The 26,728-nt window shown below is 41.2% G+C and overlaps 1 protein-coding gene across 2 annotated transcripts in view; it reads right to left on the bottom strand.

Annotated features, from left to right (window-relative positions):
• Agbl1 (AGBL carboxypeptidase 1) overlaps nt 1-26,728 on the bottom strand; it is a 768,202-nt gene that overhangs the window by 640,091 nt on the left and 101,383 nt on the right. For both annotated transcript variants that reach the window (XM_075952813.1, XM_075952814.1), the window contains exon 6: nt 2,904-2,941. In XM_075952813.1, the coding sequence (XP_075808928.1) occupies nt 2,904-2,941 (38 nt within the window). The remainder of the gene's footprint in view (nt 1-2,903; nt 2,942-26,728) is intronic.

The following is a 26,728-nucleotide window of genomic DNA, read 5'->3' as shown; positions in this document are numbered from 1 at the left end:
GGTGCTCATACACAGAGATCAGGGGTGTCGCTAAATAGCCCGCAATGCATAGAACAGATCCTAACAACAAAGAAATATTGAATCCCAAGTGCCAGTGGTGCCAAGGCTGAGAGCCTGATATAAATGAAGGCTGCGTATTTAGTAGGAGGAGAATATCAGAGAGTCTCTGGTCCAACTCTCTCATGGTACAAAGAACCAAAGACCCAGGCAAAGACTCATATGGACAGCTCAGCAGAATTAGCAGATAACCCCATGTGTCTTCCTAACGGGACAGGAAAGCCTGCTTTATATGTGGGAGACAGCAGACTTTCGGTTCCCTGACAGTCTATTAGTAGAGTAAATAGAGATTAGAAGTACAAATGCTAAGACCATTGGTTCTAGGCATAGATTGTTGGATTTAGGTTATAGGGAGCAATCGCACTATTTCGTGTGGGTAAATGTCACAAATCATTCAATTAATTGTAATCAACAAATATGTACTTTCAGCTTTGTTGTGCTGATACAAGAAACACATGGATCAATGTAGATGACCCCTGTCCCTTAAAAGCTTCTGCTGAGAGACAAGGACCAAAGCAACTTCGGTATAGTGACGTCAGCGCTGAGGCAGGAAAGTCCTATGGGAGCGGAAGGCAGCAGCGCCTCACCGGTGATGGAAGGAAGATCCTGCAGGGCACATGAATCAGAGCCAGCCTCTAAAACAGTGGTTCTCAGTCTGAGGGTTGTGACCCCCCCCTCCTTGGGGACTAAACAATCCTTTCACAGGGGCCGCCTAAGACCATCAGAAAACACAGATACATTCCGATTTGTAACAATAGCAAAACTACAGGTGTGAAGTACCAATGAAGGAATTTTATGGTTGGGGGGTCAGCACAGCAAGGGGAACTGTAGTAAAGAGTCAACCTTAGGAAGGCTGAAGACCACTGCTCTAAAAGAAGACCGTAAGTTAGAAAGCCCCACGCCACTGCAGGCTCAACGTATTAAGCACAGCCAGTGTGCAGAAAATCTAGCCGCCGTGTGTAAATGAGTCTGTTCATATTTATACATACTATGGTCTTCTCCTAGTTCAAGATCCCAGGATCCTTATCACCGAAGCTGAGGAAGGTGAGATTGATTAATTTCCGATTTTTCACATCAGAGGTACATATTATGAAAGGGTACCTAACTTCAAGCTGAAGGGCTAAATGGGTCTGTATGTTGGAGGTAAGATGGCCCTGCTTAGCACTCATGGCTCCCTTCCAAGGGAACATCAAGTTTTCCACTGCTAAAGATGGGCTAAGAGGACTCAGGAGAAAGCTAGTATCCCAAAGCAAGGTATTCATCTGTTAGCCCAATGGGCAATGCTCCTCTCTCTCCTTCACATCCTAACCCTGCTATGTCAGACACAATGCATTAGAGCAGAGAATGACACCAAGTGCCATCATGAGAATCAAGACATTAAACTTGTATTAATGTCACTCTAAAGAGCCAACACCCCTCCCCAGAAACCACAAGCAACATCTTTCCATCTTAGGAACTCCGCAGACTCCCTCTCTCCCCTCCCCAGTCTGCTCTCACTGTCTTTAGTCTACCGCATGTTTCAAAGCTGTGTTTGTGGGCAGGCTTGGACGCAGTATGAAGTTCCAATCAACCAAATGAATTCAAGATTCATTTTTTTCTCTCTCCGGTCTATAAAAGGAAACAGCATGTGCTTTGGCTTTCTCTCCATACTTCTGGTTGACAGAGATGTATGGTTGGTGGAGAAAGAATGGCTTTTATTTTTATTTATTTATTTATAAGTTTTATTAAAGTTCACCTGTTACCCACAGGCCTCGGGCTCCCTATAGAGAAACAAATATCACTATTGAAGAACTTGGTTTCCAAGGTGCCAAATTAAAACAGATGAAGCAGTAAGGAGGGGAAGAATAAAAACATTAAGCCAAGATTTCACTCCCAAGTGCATCATATCGTCTATTATATTGCACACGTGAAATTGACTCCCAATGTAATTAGGCTAAGGCTATGAGGCAAAGAAAAAAGAAAAAAACTCACAATAATTCAGACCCTCCAAGCTATTCTTTTCCATCATTCACATAGCTGAGGAAAGAAATAACTTTTTAATAAAGAATGAAAGAAAGAAACTTAGCAACATCTACATTGTCCAAGTGATTCCCCACACCCTACCTACCCAAACACATAAAGTTATGAGCTAAGTTAAAAACCAACTGCAAGAATCTGCTACATACCCAGTGATAGTCTTTTCTTCTACTGGACAGCCCCACGGGCAGGGATTTATTCTAGTAATACTGAAGGGCTGCTTCCTGTGTCTGAAGGAATTGAAGAGTCCCCAGGGTGGCAATAGACAACTTACTTCCCTTGTTGGGAAAGCTGTCTTTGTCTTAGCTACTTTTCTTGTTGTGATAACATACTCAGACAGAAGCAACTCAAGGGAGAAAAGGTTTATCTTGGCTCGCAGTTCAAGGTACAGCTCATTATGGCAGAGAAATCAAGGCGCCAGGAGCTTGAAGCCCAGACCATGTTACAGCCACAGCCAGGAAGCAGAGAGTAATAAACGATCTCTACTAGTATTGGGTGCACCCATATTGGCCAGACCTCCCCACCTCAATTCATTCAGTTATGATACTCCCTCATCAGCATGCCAAGAGACTTTTCCCTTGGGTGATTCCAGAGTCAGTCAACTTGACACTCAACACTAATGGTCATATGTTATAAGTGGACACGCCCACGTGGAGGTAAAGTCACCCTCTTTCCCACAGCCACTATATTCTCTTCTTTCTCCAATTGACATGGGACCCAGCTCTCTATTTCCTCACAGGTCAGAATGGAGCCATGGAACAAAAGAGTCGCTTTCACAAAAAAAACACAAAAATGGGAAGAGATAACTCCTCTTTTAAAAGGATGCTTACTGGATTTCAGCAATGCTGCCAGAACTTCAGTGGCTGCCCTGGGGAGAGAGAAAGAAAGGAGAAAAGTCAGTGTTCAATGCTCTCTCTATTAGCCCACAGACCCCATAGGTAGCATGTTCATTTGCCGCCACCTATCAAACTCATTACTAACCACGTAGAAGGCAGTCTATTGATCTCCGCTGACCATTAAAGAGGCATAAATGTAGAAATCACATTAAGTGAGGTGTCTGTCTTCCAAATGGGTCTCAGAGGTCCCCTCTGCTGCTGAAAATATCCTCCCCCCCCCATAGCTTCCCACCTCCCACCAACTTCTTTGCACGGTGTTCTTCTGTTTTTTTAACCACTGCCCATACTATCCTGTGTACTTGTCAGCTTCATGATTTGTACCTGAAAACATGTGGAGACTCGGGAGGTTGATTGGGAGGGAAGAAGTGAGGAGGCACGGGGAACAGAGCAATTCAGAGCGAACTTCCTGAACCACTCGTGCCTCTGGGGACACACTGGGAAACATGCACACATCTGAAGGAGAAACTGTTTCCTTAGGATGGAAGACCATTGCTTTTGCCCACAAAAGAATTTCAAAACCTTTGCAGCAAAAAACTCAAGGCAAATAAAAACATCTCCTGTTCTGCTTCTTAGCGACCCTTCAGTTTGTTCCCAAAATCGGAGAATACGCAAAACCCCGCTGCTATCCTTTGAATGCATCTTCCAAAGCTTATTTACTGGAGACTTTATTCCTCCATCCGTGGCATTTGAATGTGAGGCTCTAGAGGCATGACTGAAATTAGATGAGATAATGAGGGCAGGGTTCCAGGATGGTACATGGAGGTTTTCTCACCCATGCTGTTCGGGGTGTGGGTCTCTACCTACAACCTCACATTTGCTGAGACCCAAAAAGACATGTAGACTCTCCAACTGACCCGTGACCTCTTGAATTAGAATCCTGATCTAACAAACCCTCACATGCACCTGAGGAGCTCTAATCACTGTGATCCCTATCCGCCAGGCTGGTGATCCAGTGGGGTAGGTGCCTTGCTGGAATATTCTCAAACCTCTCCTACCTTCAGACTTACGTGCTCCCCTTCTCTCCTCATCTGTTTGGGGGAGGTTCATCTGGCTGCTCTACTCTTTCCTCTAAATACTGAGCCACTTCCACATCTTCCCATTCCCTTTTCGTGCCATTTAACATAGGTTCTCTGTTCTGTAGCACCTGGATTTTGCCCATATCCATGGAGCTGTTAACAGTAGGGTTGCAGAAGCCAAAGTTTGAATAGGAAATAAAAAAAAAAAGATGGTTATGAGAGACAATGGGGAAATCTCTCAGTGGAATCTGGCCCCACTGTCTCATGACTTTCCTGGACCAGTTTCACTGAGCTGAGTGATGTCTCTGCTGTGAGTATGCACTGGGGCTGTGAGTCGCAGCCTTTCGCTGTTGCAGGAGTCCTGGAGACAGGAGATGCACCTGTCTCTCAAATGCTTTGTTTCTATTGTAGTCTCTTACATTTTCTCATTCATTTACCCTCTTAATACTGCTGACTCTGTTTTCAATATCAGAGAACAGACTGCCAAGATCATGGTAAGGTAAGAAATTGACCAAAGGGAGATTCTGTAGGACAGGTGGAGGAAAGAAGTCCTGTTTGGGGCACAGGTTTATTCACTTGTGTGTGTAACCTAGGAAGGGCATTCTAATCCCTAGGGCCCATTTCCCCTATCTTCAGAGGTGATAGGAACACATCAATGCTTGATAGGCCTTAACATAAGTTACAAGGATCATATGTACTATATCTATTCTTATCATTATTTTTTATTGAGCTATACATTTTTCTCCGCTCCTCTCCCTTCCCCCTTTCTACCCTCTCCTGTGACCCCCATGCTTCCAATTTACTCAGGAGATCTTGTCTTTTTCTCCTTCCTATGTAGATCCACGTTTGTCTCTCAGAGTCTTCTTTGGTGTCTAGGGTCTCTGGGGTTGTAAACTATAGGTTGGTTTTTCTTTGCTTTATGTCTAGAAGCCACGTATGAGTGAGTATATACTATATCTATTCTTAAAAAGAACAAACAGCATTCCTCCAAGATTCATGTTGTGGTGCTCTCTAAGCCTGGGTTTTCTTCTGTATACATCTTGATCTATTTTCTGTTCCTATGTCAAAATACATGAGACTTTATAACTTAGAGAGAGCAGAGGTTTATTCAGCTCATTGTATTAGAGTCTGGTAAATCTAAGAGTATGGGACCAACAAGTTCCTGTTGGCCATAACACAGCAAAGAACATTACTTAGCAAGACAGAACAGCCAAAGCAAGTGAGAGGGGAGGAGAAGAACAAAAGCGTGGGATCGGGAAAACATGATGAACATTAAAACAGGGCACCTAACCTAGCCTCAGCTCACTGACCAGGTGTGCAGGAACAAACAACCCAGTGAGAATGATTTGCAGAACCCTTTCACCTTGGGAAAAGACACGAGACAATTGGCTCTGGGGGCATAGTAGAGGAGGAGATAGGAGGGACTGTAAGAAAATTAGAGTCTTGCTGCTCAACATGTGGGTCTTGACCAGCTGCCTCACATTTGTTGGGAGTCTAGCAGAAATGCAGGGTCTCAGGCCTGTTCCCTGAGCTGATGGATCAGAACCTCATGTTAACAAATCCTCATATGTACATGAAAGCATGCTAATCAATGCTTGACCATGAACCAATGGGCTTGGTCATTCTTTGGTTGTTGACAGGGATATTAGCGATGACTCCAGATCTTAATTCTCCAGACCATATCAAATAGCATGACAGTATAGCAAATAAATATGATCCCAACGGTGACATTATATGACATGGTCAGCGTTGAAGTCCAAATAAAGCTGATTCCTGAGGCACACGGGAGGATTTATTGCTTTGAAGGTCATGGTTTGGGAATCTACATTTAGTTAGTCTTACAAAGATCATACTTAGGGAAAAATGATGGAGGTCATACATAAGGCCAAAGTCTGATGGTATAAGGAATTCAAAGCCTTTAAATAGTGAGACATTATCCATTTGCTTTTAATTAAAAAGTATGATGTCAGTGATGGAAAACTAAGATGAACATTATTATTCACGAAACATAGTTACAGAATACAAGAGAAAGGAAGGAGCTGAGGGACGGCCTGCAATATTTGCCCAGGTAGATCTAAGCATAAGAAAGTCACTATGTGACTAAGAAGGGCAGTCACATCGTTTAGAGAAAACAATGGCTTTCATTTAGGACCTGCTGAGCTCACAAGACTCTGTGGGAACGCCACCTGAAACTAGTTAGAGCACTGCGGCGAGCATCCAGCAGCAATTCTGGAGGGCTCTTAGAGGTGGGAATGTGTACTTGCTAATTTCTACAAGAGCTACAGTATCTGCAGCCTTCCGAATGGATAGCTTCGAGAAAATTTAACCAAAAGCAGAGCAGAGTGTTAGAAAAAAAAAAAAAAGTCAACACCACTCAAGGAAGGAGACCCCTAGGGGTGAGAGAATGCGCAACAGGGAAGGTAGTGGAGTGGGACCTGGGCAGGGAACGGGGGGGGGGGGGGGGACTATTTAGCTTAGAAAATAAAAGTTACTAGATGGCTTAGGTAGGTCCAATGCTTTCTCAAACTTCAATCTGTGGCTGGGTGGTTGGTTTTAAAAATCAGTTTTTTAGGTTTTTTTAATTTCTTAGATTTTTAATAAAATATATTGGAGCAGAATGTAATATATTAATGACCTGAGAAACATTTAGTTCGTGTGTGTGTGTGTGCTGGGAAGGTGATACAAATGCTTTGCTTCTAAACAGAAGTAGTGAAGATGTTGCTTAGGGTGTAATGACTGTGTAAGATTTAAAGAACAAATATCTAGAATGAACTAATGAGTAACTGAAAACATTTGATATTCCAATGGTTCCTGGTATATGGAGCGCCGGTCACTGCATGAATGCTATCAAGAGGCGCTTTGTTTTTCATCTATACAAGAGAGTAGCAATGTTCTATTGCCGGAGCAAGGCTCTCCTGATCTGTTTGGGTGTGATATGAGATACAATAACACTCAGCAGAACTGAGATAACTACATTGATCAACCGATGTCTATCCTAACAAAAAAAAGAACATTTGGTTGGCTGTGGTAAAATAGCCTTGTAATGGCAGCATTTGAGAGGCTGAAATAGGAAGGTTGAGGGTTCTAGGACAGACTAAGCTACACAGTGAGACCCCCACCTCAAAACAAGCAAATGTCAGATATAAGGCAATTGGGCTTAAACAAATAAGAAAGCTCAGTTACTTCCTATTGGAGAAACCAAGCCCACTGCATTGGGAAAATGAACTGGAGCCCCACTTTGTGTCTTTGGGATACCATACTGTCTCCTTCCGGAGGTGGACACCTAGCAGCCATCGTTCTGTTAGAGCCACTGATTCCATGAAAGGACAGGGAGGACATTTTTCCTGGAGTTCATTATTCCTTACTGCCACCTCACAGTGCCTGAGTGCTGAGCGGGCTGTCTTGTGGAAAGGAAGGGGAAATCTTCCTTCTCTCTACGTTCCTATCAATGACTGGGTCATTTGGAAAACTCCCGAAGAACATTTTGACCCAAAGAACGACAACACCCAAAGACAGAGGAATGACTTTTGTTCCACCCATTCTTTGAAGCAGGACAGTCCACTCAAGATTTGAGACACCGAGGATGCTCACGCTCTCTTAGCGAAGGCTAAGGCTAAACCATTGGCAGATTTAGAAATATTGCCCTGCTGAACATTTACAAAAGAGCCACAGAGTTGTAACAATGTGAATTACTCCTCCGCGTTGAAATAAATTTTAAGAGACATTTACTAGAGACTTTAATAATTGTCACCACTACTTAGGGAAACTTTATAAGTATCAAACGCTACATGTCCTATATTCATCAGCATACATCACTTTTGAACTTCACTGGCGTGACAGATAATGACATTACCAGGACAGGATAAATAGTCCACCTAAGGCCCTGCAGCTAGCTAGCAAGCTACATACATAAGTCTCCTTCTGCCTCACTCTAAACATAAGCCCTCAACTTTCTTCTCCTTTCCACATTCCAGAAGGTGTCCCTGTAGTTTCTTTATCTTTCAGATACCGGCTATTGTTTATGGTCAAATGACAGAGGCAAGGTCTTAGGATGGATCTACATCAATGAAGCAAACTCGCCGAGCTGAGTTAACTTGACTCAACTCTATACAGAACAATTGCATTACAGTGTGAGGCTTAGATATTCAGCGGTGGTCACAGAGGCAAGGACGGAGAACTTCACTGGAAGCAGGTCCTGAAGATGTTATTTGTTCTGATGAATAGGTTTTTATTGAGCATCAGCTATACACCAGAACAAATTGAAAGAACGATATTGTATTCAAAGAGTTTATTATCTTGGGGGCTCTGGTTAAAGAAAGAGCAATAGTAGCATTTTTATACAAGACACTAACTTCAGTTTCTCAAATGCAATATGTGACATTTGAAAAAGTAAAACGAGGGCTGGGAAGATAGCTCAGCAGTCGAGAGCACTCATTAACCTTGAGATGACTCCAGTTTGCTTCCTAGCACCCCCATAGTGGCTCACAGCCACTCATAACCGAAGTTCCAAGGGATCTGACACTCTCTTCTGACCTCTGAAGGCATCAGGCACGCACATGATACATAGGCACACCTGCAAGCTAAACACTCATACACATAAAATAAATAAATCTAAAAAAGAAAACAAAAGGCAAGAACAGGGTAAAGAGACCATCTGTGCAATGGGGGACTGCAAGTGTGGAGAGCGTAGCTGGGGTAGTTGCGTGAGAAGGTAACCTGAACAGCATGTGAAGAAAAGAAAGGAATCACATAAACATCAGGAAGAAGCCTGTGTCAACACGAAAGGACAGCCTGCACAGACACAGAACCATGCTAAACCAGCAGACGGAGACAGGGGTATTAAAACTAGGAAATAAAGTGAAATAGAAATAAGTCAAATAACGGATAAAACAGGAGGTCCTTTATAGGAACACATTGCCATGAGAACAGACACCCAGAATGCCATCTGGCACATTCCAACCCCCTGACTAGCTTGAGAAGAAATAGAATGGTAGAACTCACACACACACACACACACACACACACACACAAAGAGCCAGGTGACCAAGAAAAATAAGCAATACACGGCTTCAACTGATCACTTTCAGGAAACAGTAGAACCCAGGGATGAAAATTGAGATGGATCCTGCATGGTGGAAGAAAAGAAAAACCTTAAGCATATGGTATCAAGGCTGAATCGGACCCTGTGCCCAGCATGGAGCTTTTCCATTTCTCTCTGGAATGGAAAAGAGAAAGAAACACACTCACACATCCAACTCTATCCAGATGCTGCCAAAGGCAGCTGGCGGGAACCCATCATCCATCATTATAAATTGTGACAGAAGCTGGAACCCCAAACCCAGGCTGATCTGGCACATAACACCACACACCAGGGCGACGGACAGGGGATGGCTACTGCCTGGGATGGAGACCTGGAGTATAGCTCTGCAGTGAACGAGCCGCACCCTACCAGGCTTCTCATATGCAGAGATGGCCCGGGGAGAGATGGTTTAGAACTTCTTCCAAGTCTGCAGGCAACAGCAGCAGGATGAAGGCAGCCAAACGTTTGTGAGAATTCCCAGCACCAGAAGTAGAAAGCTAATGTCTGGGTGTGGGGGGGGGAGCAGGCTGAAATTGTCATGGGCTCCCCCACACAGGACAGCATCTTCCTACTTGGGAATGTGACTCTCAAATTAGCACTTAAGGTAAACAGCTTCGACTTCCTTAAATTATTCATAAAGTAAGATATACATTAATGTGCAACTATAATCCTATGTATGATATGTATATATAAATGTATAATGGGCAAAGTCTATAATTAAGCATATATATGCAAGATAAACTTTTACAGAGTGTGTGCTAAAGGACTATGGGAGAATCAGTGCTGCACCACTCCTGGCTGATTGTAAAGCTCAGAGCTAACTCTACAGGAGCTACGCTGTGCCTCTTAATGATGTCTGTTCAGCGTGGGCAAAAGAACTCTCACCTCTATGTAACTGGACTCTTTTTCCCTTGTAGAAATCAACGTCTTCATAAATCAGATGTTAGGAGAGACTTTAGAGGGAAAAATGTCAATCTTATTTATTTAAAAAAAGATGGGATTTATTACTAAGAAAGTCCAACTGTGGCCAGAGTGTCTCCGAGAACCGTGAGCGCGGTGTACTGCCTGAAATTCCTCTCCATGTACCATGGCCCTGGGATGGCTCCACAGGTTGGAACGAGGAGTTGTGCGGTGCTCTGGGAAGTCATGCTTGCTTTCATCTTTGTTTCTTCTATCTGCCATAATCTCGTTCCCTCATCTAGCCACTTTATAACATGCAGGTCGAATTCCAGCCTCTGCGCTCCTGCAGTCCAAGCTTTGTAACATTCTGCTGACTTCTCATCTGCCTTCTAAGTTCCTTTACTACAGCAGATTTTGGGTAACATGGGAATTGTGCATTTTTACATGAATCTCTACAGTTGTCTAGATAAGTTCTGAGGAGATCAGCTGTGTTACAATCTTGGACATTTAAACAGATGTCATAAAGCATGCTACATGGAAAATTCTTCAATAAATGCTTTGGCTAGGTAATAAATAACTGAACCGCATGCAACACTCTCCTACTAACTGAATGTACCTCCTGAGGGAGTCCCACATCACCTTATGTGGTGGTTTGAATGAAAACAGCCCCTATAACGTCATAGGAAGGGGCGTTATTGGAGGTGTGACCTTGTTGAAGCAAGTGTGGCTTGGTTGGAGGAAGTGCGTCACAGGGGGTGGGCTTTGAAGTTTCAGACGCCTCACTCTTTTCCTGCTGCCTGCCAATCCAGATGTAGAACTCTCAGCTACTTCTCTAGCACCATGTCTGCCTGCCTGCATGCCACCATGCTTCCTGCCATGACCATAATGGCCTAAGTCTCTGAAGTGAAAACTAACCCAATTAAATGTTTTCCTTTAGAAAAGTTTCAAGGTCATCATGTCTCTTCACAACAATGAAGCCCTAACTAAGACAATCTAGAAACCTATGGCATAAGTGCCTGCCACAAAGGAAAGACATTTTGGAGGAAAACAGTTCATTGCCAAACTAAACCTATACCATATAACCCAATAATTGCATTTTTTTAGTGTTTAGTCAAGTTGAAAGCTCATATCTATACAAAACCCTGCACATGGATATTTATAGCAGCTTCATTTGTAATGGTAAGAACTTAGAGCAATCAGAATGTCTTTCAGTAGGTGAGTAGACAGACATTTATACAAGAGAATGTTATTCAGCACTGAGAACAAATGAACAATAATTCAAAAAAAAGAGTAATCTTAGATGCACACAGAATTGTACAAATATATCTATATAGTTTAAATGAAAATTTCCAATCTGGGCTGTCAGTGCTCCTTCCAAGAGCAAAAGATCATATAACAAAAACCACAATACCTCTTTTGAGTTGTTAGCTAGGGCTACCTAAGAGACTTCAAGAAGACATAGCCTATTTTTGCTGCCCCTGATTATCCCCCAGAGGCAGAGGGTAAGTCCCTATTGCTGAAGACAGCATTCACTTCAGACACAAGGCCCAGAGGATCCTGAGTTGGAACTGAGCTAACATACCTCCCTCCCCAAGGACTATTTTTCATGATACCAGAAGGCTCCATGCAAGCTTCCTAAGGAGCAAAGCAAGCAGAAGTTCTACCCAGCCATACCTATAAACCACGCTAATGACCAGCATGGAATGAGAATGGTAAGGGAGTAGTAGTGGTACACAGACCTTGGCAGTAACCAACAGCTCTCTAGCTGAATGTCAGACCCACTCAGCAAGAGGGAAATCGTACCTGGAAGAGCAATCATCAGTTCAACAAAGTGTTTAAAAATAAGAATTGTAGATGAAATCTGTTGTCATATGTAACAGAGAAGAGGAAGCTTGTTGCAAAAAAAAAAAAACAAAAATGGTTCCAAAGAAGATAAAAGGTACTAAAGTCCAAGTTATAGAGTCCTCATCCTATCTGACCGCTCAGAAATAGCAGTTTCTTCTACTTGAGAGATAACACTGTTGTCATAATAATGGAAGGTGTCCTTTGTTAGCACAAGGTTCCTGTCTCAGGAACAATTACTTTAGGAATTAATCTTGTGGAAATATTCTAAACTGTGCATTGTAAGTTATCTGACAAAAGGTGAGTGTGCGTATGTACCTTTAGATGAGCGCCCTGTGACAGTTTTGAAAACACAACCATGACGTTCCTTAAATTTTGTCAAAACCAAGTGTAACCTTCACAATCCTGACACTATATTGACCCTAAAATATGTCCTGCTCCAAGTATGGTCTCCTACTCTTCGATCGTTTTCAGCATCTTGGTCATTAAGTCCTTCTTTGTGCACTTTCTTTCAACCCCTGTGCAAACTTAGGTTGCTCTAGGACAGAGATGCACTCTGACCACCCTTTAGCAATTCAGCATGAAGCCTTCTCCTGCCATTACTATGTAGCTTATCTGACTTAAAATTTTTTACAACTTCCAGGTGTGCCAAGTGAAGATGCATTTTTCCAACATGACAGGCCAGTTTCTTCTCTACTTGCATTCTCGGAAACATGACAGCAAATGAAAATATTGAATTTTTGTTATGTTAAGAATCACAAAATGTAACCTTTGATATAATAGAAGGGTCTGTTCTGCTTTGACCATGGTCTGGCAATCACTGGAATTCACAGAGAATTCCCAATGTGACACAGGTTTACTTGCTTCCTTTAAATGTTTTTTTTTTTTCAACAAATCTAAGATGGTCCCATTTTCCTATGAAGAAAGAATATAGGGGACATGATCTGTTTCTTCAGCACACTTTTTTTCTGATACTCAAACTGAATATTCTGGTTCTAGGACAATGATATTTCTATGGTACAATGACACCCTTAAAAGAAATTTATTAAGAAAGAAAGGGAAAAACATGAAATGGAAGAGGTCATGAAATAAAGACACATGACAGTGTCTCTCTTCTGCTTAAGGCAGGGCTTAGGCTTGATGGGACTGTCTTTCTCAGGCTGTGGTGATGGAGTTGAATGACCATGTACATGTCCAGCCTCCATCTGTGTTGTATAAATTGTCCTCAAAGGGTCTCAAAAATAAGTAACAGCCAATCCTTTTGACCCCATACATGGTATTGAAATAGCGGATAGGACAGACCTAAGTGATTGAAGTACCTACGACACAACTTCAATATTTACCAATGGAAAGTATGACTTAGATTCCCAAGATGGCCTAAGAGGTGGGATAGTCTAGGGGTATGCGCTTGTTAGTGGTATCTACTTTAAAAGTCCTTCTGGTCTTCATAATGATACTCCAATAACATCTCTTCATTAACATCTGAACCAAGGTCATTTTCTTACATGTGTGAACACAAGAATTTCTTACTCTGTAAGAGGCAGAGGCTGAGAAGAGGGAGAATTAGACATCTATCATGCTGGGTGCATCATAGCAAACTTCAGTATCTTTCCCGGGTTTTGAATGGTCCCTAGACAAGTCCGGTTTCTAGACCTAGACACTCTAAATTATTATTGTGCATTATTAAAGTTACATTAGCCCAGTAGACAGAGTATGGTAGTGATAATATATGAAGTATTTAAATATAAGTACTCATGCATCATTGCATAGCCGCTTCAACAAACATGATATTTATTAGTATAATTATACTTATTATACCATTATCATATGCTTTTACAATGTAAAAGTGTTTGGGTGAGAATTTTAAAAAAATCTTTTTAATTTAATGAATCCATGATTTTTTTTAAAAAGCAACACCATTATGGGAACAAGTGAAAAATTTGATGGCTATTAGTCTGCAAAAATAATTTAATGAATCTTAAAAGTGCTACAAAATAATCACCTTTAAATAATGACACATGTGGAATAGCTCTGCCTCGGTGTCCGAAATCTAATAATTTGCAAATGAGTCATATATGTGCCATAGATGAGATAAATGAGGTGCTAAAAATTTAGTGAGCTTAGGAAAGAACTTTTTCTTGCAATTTTTGAAAACAGGACAGAAAGTTCATTAAAATTGTTAAGTGTCTGATCCATCAATTTAATGACATTGGCGCCTTTTCTTTGACTCTCTGTATATGCACACCCTCCTAAAATAAATTCAATGCCAAAACAAGGCATTAAAAATAAAGACATAATTAAATTCTTTTTAATTCTTTTAAATAGTGAATTGACAGATTTTTCCCAGTACTGTGGACCTGCAAACATCTGGGTCAACAAACTGAGATATGTGGGTGACAACTGGCAACACTCATGTGGGATTTGGATTTGGGGAGTTATCTTTGCTTTGGAAATCAATGCAATCCTCAAATGAAGGCCATCCCTTGTCTAGAATAAACATGGCAATATCTTGGCTCTTGTCAACAGGACAGTGAGTAAAGTCCCAAGCATGTTAGAAACATCCATGCTTATTTTAACAACCCCACTGATAGGATTAAATGGGTTTACAGATTAAATGGCTTTACAAGCCTGGGCTTTGTACATATGTAGAATGTTTGTTGATAAATAAAATTAGATTCAAATGGCGTAAATTATGAGAAGCAATTTTCCTTGTAAACACTAGGCAAATTTTGAAAACTTTTCTAGGGAGGCCAGAGTCTTTCATGTTGCCAAAATTCTGCCTACAAATTCATTAGTCAGATTTACTCTATTCAAGGCATGCGTGTAGCTAAAAAGAGAATCAGTCCAAATTGAAACAAGTCAGCTGTTGAGTAATGTCACAATTTCCATAACAGTAGAGTATCATGAATGAAGAAGCAGAGCGTGGTCCCCTAAAGAACAGGACCTGAGGCGTTGCGATGCAAGGGAGCCGAAGGATGCTGATCAAAAATTTGGTTACCCTACCTGACCGTGCCCTTTGAGAAATATCAGCCAGATGTATTTTGCTATGGCCAAAGAGCTGATGGTCCAGAGATCTTCAAAACCATAAGTATTGTTTAGGACAAATTGATACATAACAAAATGCCTGCGTGTCTGGATTAGCAGTGTCAAAAAGTGCCCTGGAAAACAAAAGTCCCAGGTTTTCCATTCAGGTAAGTATGGACACTGGCTCAAATAACACTTCCCACACAGAAATGATTGAAGAAATAATGCATACAAGAAGTGTATCTGTGCACAAGGAGTAAGGTGGGATTTGATATCTTCTTAAGTAGAAGAAAGCAGCTCGGATAACAAACAATAAAATGCTAGTGCTTAAAACAAAATTTAGGTAAGGCCTAGGGAGATAGAAGAGGCTGTAAAGGGCTTGTCACAAGGATACGAGTTCAGTCCCAGAATCCACATGTAAAGGCACATACGACATACCTGAAATCCCAGCACTGAGATAGAGATCAGTGGATCTCTGGGGTTGGTAAGCTAGCTAGCCTAGTCTCCTGGGAGAGTCCCAGGATAGTAAGATACCCTATCTCAAAAAAGCAAGATAGTCATTGCCTATGGAAAACGCCTTTTTGCACAGCCTTCCACCAAGGTTGGCCTCTGACCTACACACCTGCACACCTGCACACACACACACACACACACACACACACCTTAAAACTGAAACGGAGCTTCTGAACTGTGAACTTCATAAATATTTTTTTTTGTTTTTAAGCTAGTTACTTCATGTGTTGCTTTATAATGTTACAAAGCTGATCAATACAGTCCTAAGTCTGGTGAACTAAACAGTGTTAAAGACACATTGGATGTCAATGAAACTTTCAACTCCCCTAAATAACAGACACTTCCAAATGGCCTTACCTTCAGAGCAACTCAAGGGGTACACCTATGCATGTGTATCTACTTTGGTCTCAAAGGAATGCAAGTACATTCAACCAAACAGAACTGAAAAACACTCAACCTACATGCCCTTCACTAAGGGACCTCTTAAGGGACAGAGATAGTCACTGTGTTTCTACGAGATTCTATGGGATGCTTGATTGACATCTGCCTTTTCTCTTAATGAATAAGGCCTTTGAGAACCGAGACTCCCTTATAGCATTCCATACATGGTATTCATACAAAACCTCCCTATAGTAAGCTGTCAATAAGTATATGATGGGAGAATGAATACATGAGCAAATGAGGCATTAAAAAACCCTCATAGCTCAATTGATGAAGTAAATCACTCACTCTGAGTGACTTTAATAAAAGAAAAAATTTATGCTCCTCATAAAATAATGTCTACAAGTAGACAAGAACGTGTCAAAAACCGTATATTTGAATCAAGTTCTGCAGAAAGAGATAAATGACAAATTGTAGAAATATGTGTCTTTCTTTATATACGTCTTTTACTTAAGGCCTTGCTAGCTTATTCCTTTTGTGCTGAGTTTGATGGGGTTTGGACCATGATTTAATCACCACGGTGTAAATTTTCGGACTGTGACATTCCCGTTAGAATAAAGAGCTGTCTGTGCATCTCTCTCTGTATGCTGACATATCCGCTCCCTGTCCTACATACTCAGCGCGGAATCAGGAATCCATTCCAGGAGTTAACATCTTTGCTAGGCACCACTAAGGTTCCAGGCTAATTGATAATGTAACTGGCCTGCGAGTCAAGGAGTCAAGCGTTCTGGTACTTGAATGCAGACAGAGCATCAATTACCAGAATTCTGTGCTTCGAAAGACATCATCATCACAGAAATCCAAAAGCACATCAGACTGAATGATCTTCAGAGTCAGACAGAGAAGACAATGGTATGATCCAGCAAAGCAAGCAGAAAGCGGAGGGAAAGCCATGGGAGCGAAGATCCCAAGGCTATAGTCAAGTAGACACAGAACTCCATCAGTATGTGCCGCTCCATCTTAGCAAGACCCAGACAGCTTGACAAACGAGTAGGATCGTGAAGAACACTGAGGAAGATGATTAAAGGAGTGGAATAACTAACTGATATATGAAGAGAGAGGATTTTTGAGAAACTTAATTATAAAGACACCCAGCCAAATGCTGAACTTGCTGAGAAAGTGCAGATGTCCTTCTGGTTAGCACTCATCTGCAAAGCCCAGAGCAGGATAAGGAGAAAATGCGTTATCCAAAAGGGATGTGGGTGGGAGTGAAAGGAAGAAATAATAAATGTGGAAATCGAGAACCAGCGTCAGGGCCAAATTCTCACAGGAGAGTGTGCGACTTAAGAGATGCTACCCATTCCTGGCAGTCTCCTTTGCAGATGGAGCCTGTGGAGGCTGACTCCAGTTGTTCCCTTCCGCGCATCCTCCTTGGCACAGTGGGCTAGTCAGAAAAAAAATCACTTATAATCAGTATGACTGTTTAATACAAGCCACCTTTGTGTTTACAATAGGAGCTTGGTTAAAATAAGCTTAGAAAATATTCCAAAACTAAAGGGATTTTTAACCACCTTTGGAATCTGGTTAAAATTAGCATGCCAGGGGAAATTTGGGAGTGTTTCAAGCCCTGTAATCTGAACTTTGGTGCTCTTTAGTGGGTCAAGAAATAGGGTTTCTCATTCAAATGTCTACCCATTACTCCATGCCAGAAGGGTCTTCCAGAGCCTTGACTGAGAGACCCGTGAAGCCTGTCCCCAGCTACTCTGTGTCTGTATGTGAGTCTCAGTTACGCCAAGATTGATCAAAAGCAGAACTCATTCAGAATGGAGAAGAAGTGTCGTCTCAAATGGGCACAAGAAGGAAGAAGAGAAAAGGTGCAAGTGAGTTGCAATGGCACCCTCACGTGACAACTGCTCATTTGTGAAAATGCCAGCCAGGCTCTACTGCATCCTTCTGATCTGCTGTGAATGACAAGTTCTTGACCTGGCAGACCACAGCCCCCATGTCTATATGACAGACCAAAGTCCCCATGTCTATATGGCAGACCACAGTCCCCATGTCTATATGGCAGACCACAGCCCCCATGTCTATATGGCAGACCACAGTCCCCATGTCTACAAGACAGACCACAGTCCCCATGTCTACAAGACAGACCACAGTCCCCATGTCTATATGGCAGACCACAGTCCCCATGTCTATATGGCAGACCACAGTCCCCATGTCTATATGACAGACCAAAGTCCCCATGTCTATATGGCAGACCACAGCCCCCATGTCTATATGGCAGACCACAGTCCCTATGTCCATATGGCAGACCACAGTCCCCATGTCTTTGACAGACCACAGTCCCCATGTCCATATGACAGACCACAGTCCCCATGTCTATATGGCAGACCACAGCCCCCATGTCTATATGGCAGACCACAGTCCCCATGTCCATATGACAGACCACAGTCCCCATGTCTATATGGCAGACCACAGTCCCCATGTCCATATGACAGACCACAGTCCCCATGTCTATATGGCAGACCACAGTCCTCATGTATATATGGCAGACCACAGCCCCCATGTCTATGACAGACCACAGTCCCCATGTCCATATGACAGACCACAGTCTCCATGTCTATATGACAGACCATAGTCCCCATGTCTATGTGACAGACCTCAGCCCCCATGTCTATATGGCAGACCACAGCCCCCATGTCTATATGGCAGACCACAAACCTACATTTCTATAATCATGTTCTTTGGCCTCCATTTTTATGCTCACACTCTGTCACATCTATTTGTATTCTCTGCTTTGATTTCCTCTCTTAGAAAAAGAATGTTGGAAAAAGCAGGGTAAACCTAAGGGACAAATTCACTCCTACAAGTGACATCTGTAAAGAGTCAGTGAAGTAGGTCAAGATTTCCCTGTTCATAAATATCTGATCAGTTAAAAGTTTTAAAAATGAAATTTCTAGGTCAAAGGAATAAGCCCTTTTTACGGCATTTGATCTGCATTGACAACTCTGACGTATGAACAAATCTGTTTAACTGCGTGCTCCCCAAAACTAATGTTGTCATTCATCAGAATGACCCGTATGATCAATAAAATGCACAAGGGTCTATTCCTAGACTTGCATGCACATGAAGAGACAGTAAAGGGCGAATATGATTAAAATGCACTATATACATGAACAAAAGTATCACAAGGAAGCAAATTATTGTCTATTATTATTATATGCCAACAGAATATTTAAAATGTTTGAATCTGCGTCAGTAAGGGGTGGTGAGAGCGGGCACAGACTATGAAAGTAAAGAAGGCTACATGAGGCGATGAAGAGGTGCCGTGAAAGCCAGGAGGGGCCACAGGAAAGCAGAAAAGAAGCAACTGGGGTCGAGAGGGCACACAGGATTGAGGGTGTGGAGGAAAGGAAGGGAGGAGATACCGAGAAAGAGCCAGCACAAACAAACAGCTTGAAAACATCCATGGTGAAGCCTAACTGTTGGTAAGCTAGTCAAACATTTTAAAGTTGCCTAAATTAAAGTATGAAAGACTTTATAGCAGAATTATGAAAACTTGTTATAGCCTTTTCCTCAGGTCACCTTTATATTTCATTGTAAATACAACCAGAGTTCCCAGTAGCAGTTAACGTGTGTGATGCTTCAAAATTACACGGGACATAATAAGTAATTTCTGTTTCTTGAGCAGAAACATCTCTACACTTTATCGGTTGCATTCCCCAAATCTCCTTATCCTCACAAAACTTTGCCTCTTTGCGCCCTGCTTCCTTGTAAAGGACGCAGGGGACATGTGCCTTCCTCTGGTACATCTGTTCGCTCAGCACGACACCCACTGCTGCCATCTTTGGAGATGCTGACATTTTAAAAACCATTATATGTTTTTGTTGATTTTTTTTTATTTAAGTATGCTATTCCTTGTCCTCTTTACTGTTTCCCATCTAATTTTTTCCCTGTTGTACTATCATTTCATACGCTTCTTCTGTGGTGGCTGTGGCTGTCGCTATTACTGTCTTCTTCCTGTCTCCATGTCTCTATTTAACAACATGTCTCTATGAAATGTCACATGGCCAGCCTTTGAAAACTAGAGTTCAGTGCAAACACTGAGCTCAGGCAATTCATGTTTATTGGGGTGTGCTTGGGTGTCTGCCTTCTTTTGTGTTGTTCACTGCCCAGACATACTTTCTCCTGTCCGTTTTATTATCTTTGCACTAGCGAAAATGTCTTATTTTTTTTCCTACTCTACAGATTTAAAAATTGGAGGTTTTCAATTAATTTCAAGTGATTATTTGGAATTTTAAATCCCACATGAAAGATCCTTTTAAATGTTAGAAGTTTACTTGGAAAAAAAGTATTTCTCCTTTTCTTTTCAATCTTTATGAATTTGAAAGTTTGGAAGGGCCATTTTATTAGTTTTTATTTTAATTTTATTATTTGACACTATCGTACATAAATATAACCTGATATGACCAAATCCACTCACCATCTACCCCTCAATACCTCTCTGATAGCCCTCACAACTTTCCCTGTTAACTTCATGTGGTCTGCTTTAACAGTTCACTGAGTTCATTATTCGCTGCCAATATGTGCATGACTGTAGAACCATCTTCTGGAGAAATGTAGCCCCTCTGGGGCCATGTCCCTGAAGAGAACTGGTTCTCACTCCCCAGAAGTCATCAACTGCCAACAGCTCCAGAGATTGGGGTGAGACTTCATGAGCCCCTCCCCATCCATGCTGGGTTTTTGACTGGTTTGATCTTGGGTAACTCTTGTGCATGCAGTCACAGTTGCTATGAGCTTGTGTGTACAATGGCTCTGTCGTGTCCGGCATAAACTATTTTAATGTATGTATCCACTACTCTGACTCTTGCAATCCTCCTGTGACTCTCCCGAAATGAGCCTTGATAGACTAGGGTATGTTCTAGATGTTCCATTTAGAGCTGATCACTCTATCCCCTTACTCCTTGCTTACTGACCAGCTGTGGATCTCTTTACTGATCACCAGCTACCACAAAAAGAAGCTCTTGTATGAGGTTTGAGAGACGTACTATCTGTGAGTGCAAAGATAAAACCGTAGGGCCGTCTATTTCTATGTCCATGGAGGAGGATGGTGCCCCTCCTTGGGCCAGTGACCTATCAAACCTTGGAATTTTTGTCCCAGTTAACAGCTGCTTTTTACTAAGCTGAGGGGCAAAGAGGTGAATTCAGAAGTCAGCTAACAATTTCTCTTTCTGTCTGTATTTCTAAACGATGTTTGCAACTTATAGAGTTAAGAATTCCACTATGCAATTATTGGTTCAAATACAACCCAGGTTGGCGTGGAAAACAAGGAAGTCCTGCCACATTTTTTCTTTGTATTTAATTCTCACTCGAAGTCTAGGCACGTGACACAGCTGGGAAAATGTTCAGCTTCCAAATGTGAGGACCTGAGTTCAGATTCCCAAAGCTGGTATAAAAACCTGGGCCCAGTGGTCCACGTCTGAAATACTCGTGGTGCCAGAGGGGGTCAGAGACTGGAGAATCTTTGGAAGCCTACAGGCTAGCCTATTTTCTCCTGTGCAATAAAGTTCCAGGCCAATCAGATACCTTGTCTCAAAGGCTGAAGTTATCTGAAGACTGATGCTGGAGGTGTTTTTGACCTCCACACGTGCACCATATCCATTTTCATGCCTATGTGTATACACACAAACATACACGCCACACACACACACACACACACACACACACACACTTGTGTTGCCAAGACGACACTCCTTACATAGTTCTGATATTCCTCCTAGTAGTTATCTTTATGCTGTAAATGATACCCTGACACTACTTATTGGCATCCGACACTGACTTTGCACTGTTGTCTTGGCAGATGATTCTGCACTGACCCCTCCATAGCCACAGATAACTCTTTGTCTTGCTGTCACCGATGATAAAAGGCTACAACACCTCTCTTGACTCCCATGAATCTAAGTGTGGCCATGTGACACATCGCAGACCAGTGAAAAATGCAAGGTTCTCTGGAGCTTATTGCTTCCTTCCCAGAAAGATAAAACCCCACCCGCAGAAAGCAATTCGGTTCACGTCCTGTATCCACTTCCCCACCAGAACAGGAAGGCACAATTACAGTACCTCAAGGATGCTGAAGGGAGAGCCTCAAAAAGAGCTCGACCCCTGATGGCATCTGTGCCGTGTTTCTGGTTCCTGACGCCTGGTCCAGGATTTCAGGCCACTGTAGTGGGGATCCTGTCTCCCTCATAACTGTGTTCCTTTCCATTTGTGTTTAAGAAAGACCAATCGTTCTCAGATACCATAATATCTGGCTTTCATGTGAATGTTGACATTCTAATTATGTTCATCTTTATTACTGTTTGTGTTCAATCATTACAAGTCTTTCAGTCATGAATTAGTTTTCCCTCTGTGTCTGTTCTGTCTCCATCCTATTAATTGCGCTGAAAAGCAGAATTTGTGCCTCTGCTTGTTCTTCTGCCGTCATCTCACGCAGCTCATCTGTCTCTGTGCTCTCGAATCACTGAACCCATGAACTTAAATTATTCTTCACCGCGCAGTCGTTGCAGGAAATAGTCATTTGTCTCTTTAATATTTTCTTTCATTTAGATTCTCCATCTGCCTTTTGGATTCTTCCTTGCTTACATATTTAGAAGGCTTTCCGGCACAGATTGTTACTCCCTAGGCTAATCAGGGCAGTTCACACTGTATATTTTAATCATCGTACATGAACTTGGTTCAAATACCCATTAGTTCGTCTCCCTATAATCTGACTCCTGGCTAATTCCCCCATCGGATAAACAGTGGAGGTGTGCGCAGCATTTGAGACCTTCTGCTGTACGAGCCTATAGGGAGAAAAGCAATGATCCAGGGACCTGGTTCTGAGACATTCACTAAGTACAAATACCAAAACTTTAAAAACCAAATAAGTAAAAATAATAATGTAAAAATATGTATGTATTATTGCTTTAATTTTAAGAATATTTATTTGGAATCATGTTATCCCTCACTATTTATTTTCTGTTACAAAAGTGATAATATTTATTTCAAAAATAAAACTAAAAGTAATGATTAGTAGCAACTAGGAGTGGAAGGAAGCAAATAATATAAAGGGAAATTATAATAATATTTTCTATTTCTTTCACCTCTTTGATAGAGTCACATCTTTTAATGTTCTACAGTTTTCCATTGAATACTGCAGCTATGCTGAATATGTCTCAGGCTACATTAATATGTGTTCTTAAGATATGTAGAACAAGAGTTTTTAAACTAGGAGCATCAAACTAAACAAGTATTAACTGCATGTAACAAAAACAGTAACTAAGCCGGGCGGTGGTGGCGCACGCCTTTAATCCCAGCACTCGGGAGGCAGAGGCAGGTGGATCTCTGAGTTCGAGACCAGCCTGGTCTACAAGAGCTAGTTCCAGGACAGGCTCCAAAGCCACAGAGAAACCCTGTCTCGAAAAAATAAAACAAAACAAAACAAAAAAAAAACCCAGTAACTAAGTCCCCAACTCCAGTACAGTCAGACAGTCGGGTCTTTTCATTTCCCTCCCCACTAATGGCTCTGTGAAGCATCTGCCCGCATTAGGAGAGCCTAACTTTCTAGTATGTTGAGACCAAACTGACATGATGAAATTCCTTTTGCCTTGTAGCTTTGCTCTCACGGTTCCCCCATCACAGTGGCTTTTGATGTTACACAGACCTGGAGATGTCAAGGTTAGGCAGGTCCCCTTAACAAAAGCATTTCAATCAAGGAATGTTTAACATTTTATTTAACTATAGGAGTAGGTTTTGGGACATGTCGAAATTCATTTCCATTCCCAAATGGCTATCTACATTGTACCTACAGGCTAGTTCGAGTAGACAGGCAGAAAGTTTGTCCACTGGGCCTTTTTATGTCCTCCATGTCTAAAAGAGCTATGATTTAAATGCTCCAAAGTCAAACCTCTCCCAGGGAAAATGGTTTTGAAGCACAAACTTACTCTGAAGTTCTAAAAATCAGAGGTAAGTCCACACGCATAACAATTTTGGTGAAGAATTGACAAAACCTTCTCAAATTAGCTACCTTTTGTATTGACATTTTTTAAAAATTTTGAAGCAGCCCTCTTTCCAAATCTTAAGAGCTATTGTTGCTGCTGTTGTTACTGTTGCTATGGTTACTGGTGTTGTTGTTGTTGTTGTATAGTTGTTGTGTCATGGTACATAAGTGCCAAAACATAAAGCCACTCAAGTTCAACCTATTCATGCTTTGTCATAGATCATGGAACATGTCTGAAGAACATGTAAATCTGTTTCACAGCAAACTCCTTCCTCATTTTGAGCCTCAGTGTGCTTACAAATTGGAGGAGATTCTATCATCTCAGACTATGAAGGCATGTTACTGCAGGCCCATGTTTTAGGATGTTTTCTATGGATGGCAGCAACTATTAAAGTTCTATAGTCTCATAGGCTCGTATCTAAGAGTGTTCAAGCGTGTTATTAATAGCATCTGCATGCTGGAAGAAGAACTACAAGCAACAAGGGCTTTATTGGGACAGGTCAATACGGCAGGAAAACAAACCACACATCTTTGAGGAAACAGCACTGGGACAGTATGTGAGACCTTTAACAGGTCTTTCATTTCCTTCAGTAAACCTTTTATCAAACAACTACAATCGTCAAAATTGACATACTTCAGTGTCAGGACACATGCACACGAATGAGGAAAACCCAGTGCACATTTGGATGGGATCATCAGTAATCTTTGCTTCTTCATTAACATCACTAGAGAAATTAAGACAATGGTTTGAGGTACCATTATCCTAGTACAAAATCTAGTGCCGACACATCACTCAATCCTACAGAATTCATGTTCTTTAATAAGGACCCACAAAGCCTACACCAGCAAAACCCAAAGAAGGGAGAGACAGACAGACATACAGACAGACAGAGAGAGACAGAGAGAGAAAAAAACCAATAACAACAACAACAAACAAGAATTGACAATCAGTGGTCATTAATATCTCTCAAATCAATGAACTCAATTTACCAACAAAAAGACACAGACTAGCAGAATGGATACAAAACATAACCCATCCTTCTTCCACATATAAGAAACACCTTTACATCAAAGGCAGACATTACCTCAGAGTAAAGGGTTGGAACAAGATTTTTCAATCAAAATGATCTAAGAAACAAGCTGATGTAGCTATCCTAATATCTAACATGATAGACTTCAAACAAAAATTAATCAAGAGAGATGGAAAAGGAAATTTCATGTTCATCAAAGGACAAATTCACCAAGATGGTGTCTCAATTCTGAATATTTAATCCCCAAATACAAGGGCACCCATATTTGTAAAAGAAACATTATTAAAGCTTGAATCACATATTAAACCCCACACATTAATAGTTGGAAGCCATCAACATCCCACTCTCAACAATGGACAAGTCTTCCAGACAGAAACTAAACAGAAATAATGGAAGTAATTGATGCTATGACTCAAATGAACCTTACAGGTATCTACAGAACATTTCACTCAAACACAAAGGAATATACCTTCTTCTTACCACCTCATGGGATCTTCTCCAAAACTGACCACATACTCGGTCACAAAGCAAATCTTAACAGATACGAAAAATTGTATTTTATCAGATTACCATGAGTTAAAATTTAAGTTCAACAACAACACAAGCTACAGAAAGCCTAGAAACTCACAGAAACTGAACAATTCTCAATTGAATTACCACTGGGTCAAGGAAGAAAGAAAGAATGAGAGGGAAGGAGGGAGGAAGGAAAGAAAGGAAGAAATTAAAAAGTTCTAGAACTCAATGAAAATGAATGCACAACATATTGAAGCTTATGGCACACAATGAAAGCAGTGCTAAGAGGAGCGTTTATAGCACTAAGTGCCTTCATAAAGAATTTAGAGAAATGTCATACTAGTGACTTAACAGCACACCAGAAGGTTCTATGACAAAAAGAAGCAAACACCCCAAGAGGAGTAGATGACTGTAAATAATCAAACTGAGAGCTAAAATCAATAAAATAGAACAATACAAAGAATGAAGAGTTAGTTCTTTGAGAAAAATCAACGAAATAGGCAAACCCTTATCCAAACTAACTAAAAGACACAGAGAGAATATCCAAATTAACAAAATCAGAAAGAAAAGGGTGGGAACATAACAACAGACACTGAGGAAATCCGGATAATCATTAGGTCATACTTCAAAAACCTGTACTCTACAAATTGGAAAATCCAAAAGAAATGGACAAATTTCTTGGTAGATATCACATACCAAAGTTAAATTAAGATCATATAAACAATTTAAACAGACCTATAACCTCTAAGGAAATAGAAGCAGTTATTAAAAGTTTCCATAGCAAGAAAAGCCCAGGGCCAGATGGTTTCAGTGCAAAATTCGAACAGCCATTCAAAGAAGAGCTAATACTATTACTCCCCAAATTATTCCACAAAGTAGAGATGGAAGGAACATTGCCAAACTTTTTTATGAGGCCACATTTACCATAATATCCAAACCACACTAAGACTCAATAAAAAAAAAGAGAGAATTGCAGATCAGTTTCACTCATGAACGTTGATGCAAAAAATATTCAATAAAATACTGGCAAACTGAATGCAAGAACACATCAAAAAGATCAGTCACCACGATCAAGCGAGCTTCACTCCAGAGATGTGGGAATGGCTCAACATATAAATATCTGTCAATGTAATCCAGTATAAACAAACTGAAAGAAAAAACACATAATCATCTCATTAAATGTTGAAAAGGTCTTTGACAAAATCCAATGCCCCTTCATAATAAAAGTCTTAGAAAGAGCAGGGATACAGGGAACATACATAAATATAATAAGAGCAATATACAGCAAGCCTATAGCCAACATCAAATTGAATGGAGAGAAACTCAAAGCAAGTCTACTAAAATCAGGAACAAGACAAGGCTTTCCACTCTCTCCATATCTATTTAATTTAGTACTCAAAATTCTAACTAGACCAATA

Source organism: Microtus pennsylvanicus, chromosome 18 (genome assembly GCF_037038515.1).
Source record: "Microtus pennsylvanicus isolate mMicPen1 chromosome 18, mMicPen1.hap1, whole genome shotgun sequence".
Lineage (NCBI taxonomy): Eukaryota > Metazoa > Chordata > Mammalia > Rodentia > Cricetidae > Microtus > Microtus pennsylvanicus.
The sequence above is the reverse complement of the archived record's forward strand: the minus strand, read 5'-3'. Positions and strand labels throughout refer to the sequence as shown.